Source organism: Maniola jurtina, chromosome 19 (assembly GCF_905333055.1).
Source record: "Maniola jurtina chromosome 19, ilManJurt1.1, whole genome shotgun sequence".
Taxonomy (NCBI): Eukaryota; Metazoa; Arthropoda; class Insecta; order Lepidoptera; family Nymphalidae; genus Maniola; species Maniola jurtina.
Genome location: NC_060047.1, coordinates 12,571,112 through 12,587,109, shown reverse-complemented (window position 1 = coordinate 12,587,109; position 15,998 = coordinate 12,571,112). Strand labels below are relative to the sequence as shown.

General features: G+C 39.1%; 3 protein-coding genes across 3 annotated transcripts; 2 read left to right on the top strand and 1 right to left on the bottom strand.

Moving 5' to 3' along the window:
* The first annotated feature begins 344 nt into the window (after positions 1 to 344).
* Positions 345 to 9,316, top strand: LOC123874947 (putative phospholipase B-like 2). The gene is made up of 13 exons (XM_045920535.1): positions 345 to 793; positions 1,328 to 1,456; positions 1,771 to 1,885; positions 2,493 to 2,587; positions 3,095 to 3,253; positions 4,032 to 4,152; positions 4,636 to 4,740; positions 5,189 to 5,295; positions 5,697 to 5,813; positions 6,053 to 6,212; positions 7,191 to 7,335; positions 8,042 to 8,186; positions 9,013 to 9,316. The coding sequence occupies exons 1-13, from the start codon at positions 582 to 584 to the stop codon at positions 9,107 to 9,109; spliced, it is 1,707 nt and encodes a 568-aa protein (XP_045776491.1). The 5' UTR covers positions 345 to 581; the 3' UTR covers positions 9,110 to 9,316.
* Positions 9,317 to 10,329: 1,013 nt separating this feature from the next.
* LOC123874966 (AP-2 complex subunit sigma) lies at positions 10,330 to 12,537 on the bottom strand. Its single transcript, XM_045920566.1, has 4 exons — positions 12,404 to 12,537; positions 12,180 to 12,329; positions 11,095 to 11,268; positions 10,330 to 10,579 (listed from the first exon to the last, which is right to left on the bottom strand). Exons 1-4 carry the CDS (start codon positions 12,404 to 12,406, stop codon positions 10,478 to 10,480), a joined length of 429 nt encoding a protein of 142 aa, XP_045776522.1. The 5' UTR covers positions 12,407 to 12,537; the 3' UTR covers positions 10,330 to 10,477.
* A 217-nt stretch (positions 12,538 to 12,754) lies between these two features.
* On the top strand, positions 12,755 to 15,072 carry LOC123874955 (hippocampus abundant transcript 1 protein). The gene has a single exon (XM_045920549.1). The coding sequence runs from the start codon at positions 13,012 to 13,014 to the stop codon at positions 14,455 to 14,457; it is 1,446 nt and encodes a 481-aa protein (XP_045776505.1). The 5' UTR covers positions 12,755 to 13,011; the 3' UTR covers positions 14,458 to 15,072.
* Positions 15,073 to 15,998: the final 926 nt, after the last annotated feature.

Genomic DNA, 15,998 nt, shown 5'->3' with positions numbered 1-15,998 from the left:
TTTGCTACTGAAAACCACTTTAATCAATTTCATTGAAGCAAGAATAGTTTTATAGTACCCAGCCATAACATGATGACATGGAGTTTGAGGCATGTGCAAAAATTTCATGCTTTATGTGTTTATGTCCTAATGTCCATGAAAAATTATACAAAATTTATTTACACCCTACAATAGTACAATAATTGTATTACACGAAACTGGAGAAATTACAATGATTTAATAGATAGTAAAAATGAAATGATGAGAAATTATACAAATGTCTATGGTTTTCGCTATGGAGCGCTGGGATTTTGACAGCAAGTGGACAGCAACATGACAGCAACAAACACAGAAACATCAAACAGCTGACTTTGAAGTTTGAACTAAGAACTTAGAGTTTGAAATTCAAAAGCCAAAACAACAACAAAAGTATCGCGGTTTACATTCTTATCTTTGAACTATTTTATTTGATATAACTTTAACATAAATGGTTTATTTATCTCTTTGTTTAGACGAATTTTGTTGACCTTTTCAGACTGTTACTTGTTTATATGCTCCAAGTACATACCTATAAATGAACGAATATCGGAATATCGTGATTCATGTCTAACTTTCGAGTGATGATTTTTCATGGTTTATATTCAAAATGCTGTGTTTTGGTGTCACTTAGCGTAGTAACGTTGGCTGAGAGTAAGTATGGGTTCGTTACGTGGTCGTACGGGAAGGCTGAGGTTTCGATCACGGATATATCAGAGGAAATTCCGGATGTACACATCGCTCGAGCTACTTATACCAACGAAATAAATACTACTGGGTATGTTCCATTCTTTCTAAGCTAACATGAAAAATAAGCCAGATATATTAATAAAGTACTTACAGTTTTTGTAACATACACTAGAGTAGGTAGAGAAATTGTTTTAGAACAAAATTATAGTTCACTAAATATCTGCCTATTCACACTTGGCCAGTATGATGGACTATGGCCTAAGCCCTTCTAATTCTGATAGGAGATACCTACATAAAGTGCTATAAGCACTCAGGGATAATGTAGCTGTCTATAAGTGAAAGAATTTTTGAAATCGGACAAGAAGATTCAGAGATTACCTCTTATAGTATATAAACTTTACCTCTTTATAATAGAATAGAATATAGTTTTAATGAAGTAACTTTTACAAGAGCTTTTGAATTGTCAATTAATTTACCACTGGTTCGGAATGCCGTTCCTACTGAGAAGAACCAGCAATAAAATCGGTGGTTGCTCTTTTCTTTATTATTAGTGTGACTGATGAACAAGTGATTTTATGTATAATGCCTTCAATTTGATCTACTTGAATCAATCATGTTTTAGCTGGGCTTACCTAGAGCTGCATACTACGCCGGGTGCCAATGATGAGCAGCAGGCGTACGCGGCCGGCTTCCTGGAGGGCTTCCTCACACGGGACCTCATCTGGATGCACTGGCAGAATGTGCTCAAAGGGTAATGGCCAATAATCGTAAGGAAGTGGCTATTGTTACAGCAGGGCAGAGGGTACTAGGGTAGGACAGCCTCCACCCCGCTGGACCAAAGACCTCAAAAAGATAGGAGTGCTATCGAAAAGTATATATCCAGCTGTGGACACATGCAAACTAATGGATGGATTTCTATACTCTGAAAACATTGGATTCGCCAACTTTCTCCCACGCTCTTCAGGTCCAAGTTTGCTGGGCACTGTATCAGCAATTTAGCAAGAATATCTTCTTATCTCGTTTAATGGCTGTTAGTAGTGCCAAATAATACTCTATTTGTTGTAGGTATTGCTACAATAAGACAGAAGTGTGTGGTATGATTGAGGACTTTGTGGACAAGAATGAAGACTACATTGCATCCATGATAGCTGACAACCCCTCTGACCCATACTGGTATCAGGTAAGTTGTAACATGCTTAAGATTAAGATGAACTGAGGGCTTTCGCAGATGAGAGACGTGTTATTGTCCACGGAGGACAAATTCTCTCATATTTTAGTACAGTATTTCACAGTACTATTGGTTTGTAATATATGTCCATAATGTGATGTGATACAGTTCTTAGTGACCCATTTTTGTCCTCGGACAATAGGCCCTCATCTGCGCAGGCCGTTAGTCATAAACAAGTTGTAACTTAGGTGTAAAGGTGCCCACGCACTCGAACTGAACTGCCCGTCGCGTCAGCGCCCCGCACGATATTCTCTCCAGCCGCGCCGCGCGGCAGTGACGTACGCGCGTCGCGGCTGGAGAGAATATCGTGCGGGGCGCTGACGCGACGCGCAGGTCAGCTGCAGTTCAGTTCAAGTGCGTGGGCACCTTTAGGCACACCTGCAGAGTGAAGTGGAGATGAGGCCCAACATCTTTTTATCTAGCTTTCTTCATTTTGGCATAGCGATGGCAGCTGTTGCTTAGACCTCCGTGCTTTGTTTAAACTTTAAGCCATAAATTATAAACTTAGCCAAAAATAAAAAATAATTTGATATAGGTACTTATCTAATCTTGATTGCAGATGAAACTTTATTACATCCAAATCGAAGGTTTGGCTGTCGGGTACAACCAAGCTACGAGAGATGCGTATGAATGGCTTACCGTAAGAGATATTATGCAAGTATATCTATAAGTTCTATAAGTTGTCACAAACTCGGGTCACGTAACCAAAAAAAACTTTGGTCTGAAGCTGCGATCTACAAAGTGTACTTTGACTTTGACATTGAAGTTAAAATGAGATAAGTTTTTGTAAAGATATGAATCTATTTTATTTTAACTGCATCTTGAATCTGAACAAAGTCAAAGTACGCCCTATAGATCTCAGTATAAGTACCTACTACCAAAATATTGTATATAAGTACATATAATATTTAGAGTCTTAGTTTGAACGTTTAGACATCCTACTGATATTATAAACGCGAAAGTTTGTTTGTATGGATGTTTGTTACTCTTTGGATTTGGCTGTTGAAATGGAAATAGATTATACCCTGCATTAACACATATACTTCATTTTATCCCGGAAAATCAATAAGTTCACACAGGATTTTTTAAAACCTATATCCACGGGAACGAATTCGCGGGCATCAGCTAGTACAGAGATATATCTGAGTTCTGCTATTCCAGTTGGCTCAACATGCTGGGTGATCTAGACGACATAGCGTTCGCGCTGTCTATGCCGCGGGAAACCCCCGAAGGACTGCTATTCGGCGAGCATTGCAGTGGCCTCATCAAACTGCTGCCAGACCTATCCAACCTTTACACCTCGCATGTCACGTGGAATAGGTAATCCACTTCATCATTTTTAGGGTTCGGTACCTTAAAAGAAAAAACGGAATCCTTATAGGATCACTTCGTTATCTGTCTGTCCGTCTGTCCATCGGTCGTATCTGTCAAGAAAACCTAAAGGGTACTTCCCGTTGACCTAGATGTAGGTCTTATGGCACAGGTAAAGGAAAAAATCCGAAAACCGTGAATTTGTGGTGACGTCACAAAAAAATTAAAATGTGTTCATGAACAGATAATTAGTATTTTCAAAGTAAGATAACTATACCAAGTGGGGTATCATTAGAAAGAGCTATACCTGTCCATTCTGAAACAGATTTTTTTTTATTTTTATGCATAATAGTTTTTGATTTATCATGCAAAACGTCGGAAAAAATACCCGAGTATGAAACCCTCGGTGCAGAGTCTGCCTCATACTTGGCCAGTTTTTTATTCTGATTCAAGTTACTGCAATCTTACCTGGCGCTAAGTGGTGAAGTGTAATAAGAAAGCTAGCAAAAACGAAAACAGCTGGTGATAGTAGTTACTGATGATTACTGATATGATACCACAAAAAAAACCGCGAAAAAACTTCCTGTATTTTTTAAAAGTTCGCAATGTACCTATTGCAAAATAAAACATCGAAGGAAAGCGCTCTTTGATCTTCATTATCTCACTCATTTTAAAAGATATTAGGAAAATAAAAATTAAAAGTTATTATAACATTTCCTCGATCATTTTGACGCCTCCAACCATGGCCCAACTAATTTTGATAAAGTTATATTTCTTTGTATCCTAGTTACCAGTCCATGCTTCGCTTTCAAAAGATGTACGTGCTGAATTACAAGTTGTCTCCCGATAGCGATGAGCTCATACCGGGACGAAAGATGGCCTTCACTTCTTATCCTGGTTTTGTTCAAGTAAAAACACTTTAAATAAACTTTATTAGAGCACGACTTGCGAGTAACCAAGATCTTTTGTCGAACGTAAGTGACGATGAAATTAACCGCCAAACCAAATAGCAGTTTTGAGACTGCCATCTTTCATCAAAGTGGTACTAAGTAATAATTAGTAAAAGAACTAGGAACTGTCCTAGAAGGATTACAATGCTGTTTTAAGGTTTATAAAAAATCTCAAGTCACTCACTTTTATGCTGAAAAGTCACTCAGTTCGAAGAAGAAAAGTCACTCACTTTTATCTTGAAAAGTCACTTTCATGCTGAAAAGTCACTCAGTTTTATGCGGAAAAGTCACTCAGTTCGAAGAAGAAAAGTCACTCACTTTTATCTTGAAAAGTCACTTTCATGCTGAAAAGTCACTCAGTTTTATGCGGAAAAGTCACTCACTTTTATGCAGAAATTCATTCAGTATTGTGTTAATGATCTAGTAATAGTTTATATCCAGTCCACAGACGATTTCTACACAATATCGACGGGGTTGGTGACTGCTGAGACCACTATCGGCAACAGTAACAGAACCTTATATGAATACATTAAACCAGTTGGTCAAGTGAGTATTTAGTATTGAAACAAATATAGTTTAGAATATATGAAATAAATAAGAAGTTTCCACTAGATCTATAGAAATGTTCATTGATTTATTATTATTTTAAACTAAAATTCTTTATCAATCTTCTTGATCAGTTAATCAAAATGTTTAGAATTCTAATTTTTAAAGTTATTGTTTTGAGAATGGGATGTGAACGCATAGGCAACAAATAGATAAAAATTATCTACTTAAATATTATATCAAATGAAAAGCTGACTGACTGGGCTTGAGCTAAAATTTGGCATACAGATAGCTATTATGACGAAGAAATTCGCTAGGAAAGGATTTTTGAAAATCCAAGCTCTAAGGGGCTCAAATAGAGGTTTGAAATTTGTTTACTCTACGCGGACGAAGTCGCGAGCATAAGCTAGTATAAGTTATACTGCTTGATAATATTTTAATTTGATAGATAATGGAGTACGCGCGTGCGATGGTGGCCAACCGAATAGCTAACGACGGCAAGCAGTGGGTAGAGACATTCCGCCAGCACAACAGCGGCACTTACAACAACCAGTGGTAAGTGTACGACCGTGTCTATAATGTGAGCCCCTTAATATGAGATGATAATCCAAGAAAATTGCAAGGTTCATAAACTCAGCTCCTTTAAGGGGTGCCATCGAGACCCTATTACTTAGCCTCCGCTGTCCGTCCGTCCGCCCGTCTGTCTGTCAGCGCGCTGTATCTCGTGAACCGTAATAGGAAAATAGTTGAAATATTCACAGAAAGTGTATTTCTATTGCCGCTATAGCAATAAAGTTTGATGATAATTTCAAAATGGCCGCCATGAAAGTGTTTTTGCATGTGCGATGGTACGGAACCTTTCGTGTGCGACTCGCACTTGACCGATTTTTAATAAAATATCAAGTAGTGAAATTTATCATTAAAATATCAAACAATTCAGTTACTCAAACATTCAGGTATGTGGTGGACTATAACAAGTTCAAGGCCAGCACGGGGCAAACACCCGGCGTCGTCGAACCCGGCCTGCTGTGGGTCGTCGAACAGTTGCCTGGCAACACTGAGGCGGCCGATCTGTGAGTACCATCATCAATCCATCACCGGCTCACTACAGAGCACAGCTCTTCTCTCAGAATGGGAAGGGTTTTTGTCATACTCTACTCCGCTGGCCAAGTGCTGATTGCCAGACTTCACACAACTTTGAAAACATTGTGCAGAACTCTCAGGCATGCAGGTTTCCTCCCGATGTTTTTTGTGAGTAAGCAGACCCGTAAATTTTTAACTTCCTCGTTTAATAGTAAAATTCTTTTTCCAGAACAGAACATTTACAAAAGACATCATACTTTCCCTCATACAATATACCATATTTCCCTCGCATCTTCAACCTGAGTGGTGGTAACGACCGGGTAGCGACCTTCGGAGACTGGTTCGGATACCACACCAATCCTAGAGCCAAGATATTTGCACAGAAACAGGTCAGTTTTATTAAATAAATTTATATAAAAATGTCACTCAGTTAAATGCCGAAAGATCACTTAGTTTTATGCAGAAACTTCACTCAGTTTTACGCAGAAAGCTCACTCATTCTATGCAGTAAGGTCGCTGAATTTTGTGCAAGAGGTCTCTCAGTGTTATGCAAAAAAGTAACTCAATTTTATGCAAAAAAAGTAAAACCGTTCTTTTACAAAAAAAGAATAATAGCCATGCTAATCATGACTGATACTCCCTTTCCCCTCCAATTAAGCGTAAAGCTTGTGCCAGGAGTAGGTACGGCAAGAGTGCAACGGGTGGGGTTTGAACCGCCAGACTTTCGGACTTCAGTCTGCTCCTCACCGTTGAGCTATTGAGGCTTTTCATACAGAAATGTCACTCAGTTTTATGGGGAAATCTCATTCATAGAAAGTTCATTCAATTTTGTCAATAGGTCACTCAGTTTTATTCAATACAAGCTGTGCCCGCGACTTCGTTCGCGTGAAATCAGCGCGCTTTACCTAACCACGGACGCTCAGGCGCGAGGCGTGTAGTACGTACTCTGTACGTTAAAAATGTTCGCCGTGATTCTTTCAATTGACATAACTTTTTTATTTATGAACCGATTGACATGAAATAAACACTAAATGTTAAGTGAAGCTTACTACAATATATTAGTGAAAACCGTATCTAAATCGAATAAGCCGTTTCTGATATTAGCGTGCACAAACACACAGACAAACAGACAAAAAAAAATTAATTACAATTTCGGGTTCGGCATCGATATAATAACAACTCTTGCCACTTTATTTTTATATATTTCCATTGTACAGACACCACTTTTCTACAATTTTATTATATGTATAGATGTCACTCAGTTTTATGCAGAAAGCTCACTCAATTTATTCAAGAGGTCACTCAGTTTTATGCAGAAATGTTACGCAGTAGTTCAACGGTAATTGTAACGTAGTGACGGCTTGCAGGCTAACATCGGCAACGTTCGCGACATGTTCATGACGATGCGCTATAACGACTTCAAGCACGACCCACTCGCGCGCTGCGAGTGCCGCCCGCCCTACAGCGCATGCAACGCCATCGCTGCGAGAAACGATCTTAACCTGGCTAATGGTAAATCACACTTCACACTAATATTATAAAGGCGAATATATAAAGTTTGTATGTTTGTTACTCCTTAACGCAAAAACCAGTGGACGGATTTGGCTGAAATTCGGAATGGAGATAGATAATATCCTGGATTAGCACATAGGCTACTTTTTATCCCGAAAAATCAAAGAGTTCCCACGGGATTTTTAAAAACCTAGATCCACGCGGACGAAGTCGCGGGCATTACCTAGTATATAAAATACTAGCTGACTCCGGGGAACTCTTTAATTTACCGGGATAAAAGTAGCCTATGTTCATCCACGGGATGTCAGCTAACTCTGTACCAAATTTCATCAATATAAGTTAAACTGTTGGGCCGTGAAAAACTAGCAGACAGATATACAGACACACTTTCGCATTAGAATAGAATATAATATATTTTTATTCTAGTAGGTAAACTTTTACAATTATCATGTGATAACATTTATTCATAATATAAGTATATAAGTATAGAATAGATTTACGGCCTTCCGGTATCCGTGTTTCCATCGACGTATAACCTAAATCAAGGCAAGAGTGAATAATCATTAGCTTTTAAAATGTGATCCTTAACGCAAACAGTTAAAGTTCAATTCTAATGGAATTACTTCACAAGTGGCCGTATAATTTTTTTAAATCAACCGTTTGTGGGGTCTAGATACTTCCTTTATAATATAAGTATGGATTGCAGGCACATATCCATTCCGCGCGCTCGGCCACCGCAGCCACGGCGCCACGGACGCGAAAGTGACGAGCGCGACGCTCAGGCGAACGTTTCAGTTCCTGTCCGTCGCCAGCCCTACCTACAACATCTCCAGGGGCATACCGCCCTTCCGGTGAGATCCTTTTTATTTCAACTAGCAAGCGCGCGCGGCTTCGCAGCCGTGCGAATTCCGAAAAATCCGGCTTTATTCCTCCCCAGAGATCAGAGCCTCGATAACTCAACGGTTGAGTAGCGGACTGAATTTCGAAAAGTCGGCGGTTCAAACCCCACCCGTTTCTATTCTATTCTCCCGGGTCACAGCTGAAAATCAGCGTCCTGCATATGATCCAGGACATAATGCTGAGCTGTACACCCATTTGGGGTGGTGTCACAGATGAAAATGTATATTTGTATACTTTGTTTTTATCTGTGACACCAACAACAAAGAAATACATTTTCTTTCTTTCTTCTTTCTTTCTATTGTCGTACCCACTCTTGGCGCAAGCTTTACGCTTAGTTGGAGGGGAAAGGGGAGTATTAGTCATGATTAGCATGGCTAATACTCTTTTTTTAATATATTAAAAAAATCTACACTATCAACTTGGCAACATTTAGTAAATTAAATAAATTCAAAGAGGTACACAAATGTTGTAAAGCTGAGAACAAGAAAGCCATTGCCAGTCCCAAATGAGCTTCAAGTTTTATTATTAAGACGTAAATTATTATTTAAACATATTATGTATTTTAACAGGATCCCTAGGAATGCGATGACAGCTTGGAGGGGGTCTAAGATATCACCTTATATGTATGGTTCCATTTATCGAGCTTAGCAAAGAACTTGGTCATAATTTTTGATATCAGTAGGATTTTTGATGGCCGAAACTTTTTGATAGGAACTTGTCCTTATTATTCACATTAAATGTTTTTGTTTGGGTTAACCATTCTTTATGTTTTTTAAGGTGGAGTGAATTTGACATGGGTCCACACATCTCCCACGTCGGTCACCCTGACCTGTGGATGTTTCCGCCCGTGCTGCACCGCTGGGAGTGGGGATAAACTCGTTATCAACTTTATTACTATGACATAAGAGTCAATTTTGTTTGTAACTGTGAATCTCAAAAAATGATCATAATTTTATGTACCCTAGTTTTTTTACTAAGATAATGTGGTTTTAAACGAAGAAATCTTTGTAAACATATTTACTAGATTTTGTAATCAAACATATCATTTTTATTATTAAATATATTCTGCTATTAAATAAAATGTTTTTATTTTATAATCTTTATTTAGGTTAAAAAGGCAAACTGAAACCAGACTTCTTTCTATCTAGTCTTGAAAATTTTCAGAAAGTACACATTCAAACATTTCGTATCAAACTCCAAATCTGTATTTTTTTCAGTCGTATTTTTGTCATATTATTATCGGCCATGTTGTTTGTCATTACGTCATGTGGACATGTTCACGAGTTTTTGAAAGTGATCAAAGATTATACAGGATGTAAGCAGAATGCTAGAAAAAACGAAGACAAGTGATAGTACTGATGATTACTGATAAGGTGCCACAAAGTCACAGAAAAATAAAATAAAAAATCCTGTATTTTTTAAAAGTTCACGATATATTGCAAATAAAAAATCTGACTGACGCTAGAGGTCAACGAACGTTCCGTAAATAGACCATTCGAAGTCAATGCCCCGTCGTAGGAGGGACATTGACCCGAGTTTTGCACGCTATACAATGCGGGTTTGAAAAATACTAAATCACTCAAACTATAAGATAAGGCAAATGGTTACTGGCATTGGATTGTGTTGAGGTAGTATAATTATAACACTGAGTTTTTGCTAGCGTTCTGGTTACACCTGTATACGCGTTCGAGGCGCGTGCACGCACGCTTCGTGCGCGTGCGCAGGTGTGGATTCACATTTAAGGCCTATGACATGCAGAATGCTTTTAAAATAAGACTCAAAACTTAATGTGACAACATTTTTAATATACAATGGAATGAGTATTGACTATCAAATAATAATAAATGATCTTAAAATTACAGTATTTACTTATAACTTACTAAAATTTTACACTTGTAAAAATGATTTTGCTAAGTTTGCAAAAATATTTTACTGGATAGTTTTTACTACATTTTTACAATTAATAATATTAATTATTAATAAGAATTAAGATACCCATTTAAAAGGCATTATTTAAATTAATCTTTTGCAGTTGAAACTTGAAATATTTATGTTTTAAATTATAATATTTATATTCAGGAAAATATTTCTAACAACTGCCAATTAATACAAACACCAATATTCTAGTTTCATCTACTCTACAATATAACTTTATTTTCGTACATTATATTATATAAATTACTTTGTAAAGATAAATTATTTTAAGGCTAGAATCAAGTATGAGACTCATATAACATGCATCTTATTCTAAGGAGTTGAGCATGAGCAGCTGTTTGAGGACTTTCGTCTGGGAGGTTTCCCGGATCTCCCCAGCCAGGAACATCTCGTCCACTACTGTGTATACCTGAAAATAATTAAGAAATATTTACAACTAGCTGATACCCGCGACTTCGTTCGCGTGGATGTAGGTTTTTTAAGAATCCCGTGGGAACTCTATGATTTTCCGGGATAAAAAGTAGCCTATGTGCTAATCCAGGGTATAATCTATCTCCATTCTAAATTTCAGCCTAATCCGTTCAGTAGTTTTTGCGTGAAGGAGTAACAAACATACACACACACACACACACACACACACACACACACACATACAAACTTTCTCCTTTATAATATTAGTGTGATCTCTCCCTGCAATATCTTATTGGAAAAGGATCACATTCACAGCAATTATCCTTTTCCATTAACCACAATGGTAGGAATTTTTCTGGGATAATAATGATAATGGATAATATGGAATAGATAGCCAGTAACATTTACAAGGTGAAAACAAGGCAATTTTGTTGAGACACAATATTGAACAAATGTTCATTTGTAATTTATTTTGTAGTGAAGGGCTATCTAGTCATAAATTAAAAAACTAACCTTATAGAAATTGAAGACCAGGTCGAGCTCACACACATTGTGGAAGTACTCGTTGAGCACCTCCACAAAGTTGTGGATGGCCTCCAGGTAGCACAGGTTATTGTCATTGACGTCCACACAGATGCAGAAATAAAGCCCTGCGTACCGCCGGTACACTATCTTGAAGTTACGGAACTGAAACAGAAAAACCCATACACTCTTGTTTCTAGGGCATGTGGAAAACAGACATTGAACTTTGAGAATACTATAGGACTTACCTAACCTTTTATGTTTTATTATTTTAAAGTTTTATTTTTTAATTGCAAAAATTATAGACACATGATGCAACCTGTAGTCAAGGGTAATCTAAATTCAAAATGGCATACAAATATTTTGTTTAAAACAAGCTTCAGACACTTGTATTAAATGTTTGTTGGAAGCAAGTGTTACTATACAAGAAGTCCATGATACACAATGAACAAGCTAAATAATTATGGAGTTATAACCAACTTTATGGCGATATTGTTATTTTTCAACATGGTCATTCTGATAGGCACCCCACCAAAACACAAATGCAATGACTTTGCAATTGCACAACTGTTATATTTATTTGTGTGGAGTATCTCATGAGGATGATCTGGTGTTGGGGTGAACATTATGTTGAGTGTATTTTAGATGAGTTGTTGGTATTTGTCTTCCTGCTTCTTTCGTAGTGGGAGGATTGGCAGTGAATATTGCAATACCAGACAGATATGTCTGTTTTGACAGATTATAGCGAATTAAGCTTGTTATTCTTGTATATTTGGTTTCTCTTAAGTTACATTTAGTTGTAATTTGTAGTATGTAGTTAACAAATAGTACTTACAGATATATTAGTAGTGGTAGAGCCAATATAAAGTTTTGTTAAGTATTTTACAAGATTTGTATAAAACTCCTATTCACCTATTCTTTCACAGTGCACCTATTCTTGATAGAACCGTTATAGTCCAGTCCAAGAACTGGATTGCAAATGGAAGATTGAAGAGGGATGGAAAAATAAAAGAACACTACCCTACTTGAGTTGCCTACATCTATTAGGTACCTATATCTACATATCCAAGTGTTACCTCAACAAAGTTAGTGTGCTTGGCGTCACGGACGGTCACCACGGCGTGGACTTCCTCGATCAGCTTCTGTTTTTCATCATCATCGAAATTCATGTACCATTTCGCCAACCGAGTCTTGCCCGCTCGATTTTGTATTAGGATGAAGCGAATCTGAAGAAATTAACACATTTTGAACATATTATCAGTATATTCTCTGTGGCAGGATATATCTAATCGTTCCTTACCATTTTTATTTTTTTAATATTAATATAGTTTTATCATAGAAATTAGTAATAATGAGAAAAATTAGAAAACTGAGAAAAACGCCTCCCTTTTTTACTGGCATTGATTGTCAAAGTGCACAGACAAAGTGTGTCAATCAAAGTGTCAAAGTCAAAAATCAAAAAAATCCCTGTTGCCTGTCAGAGCATTATGTCTATGGTTCAGCCACAGAGTAATAATGCGATAAACTGAAATAAGAATAAAATCGATCTTTACGGGTGTAAATAATTATTATTCGTGTGATGCAACCTAGAAATAGCGAGCGTGAATGAAGTGTGCCATGAATGCCTTCAAAACGCATCATTGCAATGCTCTTCAAGCAGTGCTCAATATGTATATTTATTTTATTGTTGTATGGATGGTGTGAGCAATACAATAGTTTTAGTTTGTTTTCAACTGGCAACACAATATTGAGTTGTTTTTTTTTCAATTTAGTACATTTTTGACGTTGCTAGTACTTGACGGATTTATCAAGATTTTTTCAATGTAAATGTAGTGCTTATTAAGATATTCTATAGTTGTAGGATTATTCAATATGTTTAAATAAGCACAATAAAAGCGAGGTCCATTCATGACGCCCACGAAAACGGTCGAAGTAGAAATGGTGGTGATACGGAACAGAAAAACTGTTATGAAAGACGGGATCATGACGATGTCGGGGATCGGAGAGCCTTCCGTGTTCCACGCGCTGGTGGTGATCTTCCTGGAGTTCTTCGCGTGGGGCCTGCTCACGATGCCCATCATGACCGTGCTCAACGCCACGTTTCCCGAACACACGTTCCTCATGAACGGTCTGATTATGGGCATCAAGGGCATTCTGTCGTTCCTGTCGGCGCCGCTCATCGGCGCGCTGTCGGACGTGTGGGGGCGCAAGTTTTTCCTGCTGGTGACGGTGTTCTTCACCTGCGCGCCCATCCCGCTCATGACAATCAACACGTGGTGGTTCTTCGCGATGATCAGCATCAGCGGCGTATTCGCTGTCACGTTTTCGATCGTGTTCGCGTACGTGGCCGACGTGACGACGGAGGCGGAGCGCTCGCGCGCGTACGGGCTGGTGTCGGCCACGTTCGCGGCCAGCATGGTGATCTCGCCCGCCCTCGGCACCTACCTCATGCACACGTACAGCGAGTCGCTGGTCGTGGCCGCCGCCACGGCCGTCGCCGTGCTCGACGTGTTCTTCATCATGGTCGCCGTGCCCGAGAGCCTGCCCGAGAAAGTCCGGCCCAGCGGCTGGGGCGCCAGCATCAGCTGGGAGCAAGCAGACCCGTTCGCGGCGTTGAGAAAGGTCGGCGCGGAACGTACGGTGCTCATGTTGTGTGTGGCGGTGTTCTTGTCGTACTTGCCCGAGGCGGGACAGTATTCGTGCATATTTATGTACCTGAAACTAGTGATGGGCTTCGGTATGGCGAAAGTGGCGATATTCATCGCGCTGGTGGGCGTGCTGAGCATCGCCGTCCAAGTGGTGCTAGGTTTCTTGATGCGCTCGCTGGGTGCCAAGCACACCATCATGCTGGGGTTGCTGTTCGAGATGATGCAGCTCATGTGGTACGGCTTCGGCAGCCGCTCGTGGATGATGTGGGCGGCCGGAGTGCTGGCCGCGTTGGGCTCGGTCACGTACCCCGCGATCAGTGCGTATGTGTCGGTGAACAGTCGCGCGGACAGACAGGGTGTAGTGCAGGGCATGGTGACGGGGGTGCGCGGGCTGTGCAACGGACTGGGGCCGGCCATGTTCGGAGTGATATTCTCGCTGTTTCACGTGGATCTCAACGAGGAGCACGCGGCTGCTGGGATGGACCGTCCGGACGAGGAGAAGTACACGCGGCTGGTGCCCGGGCCGCCGTTCGTGTTGGGTGCGCTGCTGGTGATTTGCGCACTGCTAGTAGCGGCATTCCTACCGGAAGACGGCACGGTGGGCGCGCGGCGCGCGTCTCCCGACCTGCGGTTCGAGATGGAGCACGGGCGGCGCGTGGCGGGCCCGCTGTCGCCGCTCATGGCGCCGGAGTCGGCCGCCCTCTAGCTAGCGGCCAAGGCCGGACGAGCGGCCAGCGTGTAGATGGGCGGCGGCGCGCTGTGATGGCGCCACGGAGAATGCATTTAGAAGGTACCAAAGTGAACTCTGTGAACTAAGTGAGTCCACATTCTATTGCACCGACCACATTCCTGCTACCATCTGTTGATTTCCGCTTAAACTGCTCCCTAGCAACAAACTTACAATCATCACAAAGCAATTATTCTTGTTACTGCTGCAGCACACATTCTGAAAGATACATAAGTGAGACAGTGTTGGCCAATTGAAAGAGATTATGATCATCACATATACCTGTTAGACCTGTTAGAGTTTGGTGCTAGGGTGCTGATGCTGATACGTTCGTGTTTTTTAAACTTTATACTTATTTTTGTAATAGTTTCTGATGGCTCTTGGGAGCATGTACATATTTATTAAAATAAAATAAAACTAAGATCATTTAAAATTATGTTTAATGTTTTGAGCTCAACATCACACAATCTTTGCTTTGTTGGAACTAACTTAGGTTGATTCATGACCTTTGATTCTTTTTAAGAATAATATTACTTTATGCACATAAGGAGTCCATTTGATAATTCAATATGATTAACATTTTCCAATAATGATGAGTCCACTTTACCAGGTGTTTATCAGAATCATAAAACCATATTATTATCATTATAAAACTGCTATCAAGATGGCTATTATTAGGTATATTCTATGTAATTATAAAAAGTATTTTATTTTATAAAACTCAAATCAGTCAAAGTTGGATAATTTTTTTTACAAAAGGGATAGTTCAAAATTACAACAAAATATTTATATTTACATCCATTTATAACTTAAGACAATGCCTCTAGCAACTTGGGTAAATAATACACCCACATCTAACTCTGGGTCTTTTGGTTAAATTATGAAAGAATTATCTATTAGAATATGTTAAGTTAGAATAAGTTCACAGTATTTAACACAAGCCCCAGTAGAATATTCAGGGCCACAATTAGTTGTGATATTTATTTAGTCTGCCTTAGAATTTCTGACAAAACATCTTGGGTTTAAACATCAAAGACACAAACACTTATATCTAGAATTACATATTTTAAGAACATTCTGAACATCTGCTTTTTGCATCTACTGCTGCATTATTGTATATTTTTTTCAACCAAAAACAAGCAAACGAAGATAAACAAAAGTAATAGGCCCATCTATACTAATATTATAAAGAGGAAACCTTTGTATTTTTGTATGTTTGTATTGAATAGGCTCAAAAACTACTGGACTGATTTCAAAATTTCTTTTACCATTACTTAGAGGGATTCTTCCGAATCCGTATAGGCTATATTTTATCCCGGAAAATAGATAGGATTTTTCGTGGTAGTGTCCACCCGTGCGAAGCCGGGGCGAGTCGCTAGTTTCAAATAAGCAGGAATGCTTGTATTTACTACTTTTTAACTACCAGCCTGTATTAATTTTAGTATAATATTGATTAGATTGCTACTACAAATGAGCTTTACTGATAACTTTGACAAACAGTTACCTATTGTAAATAAAAA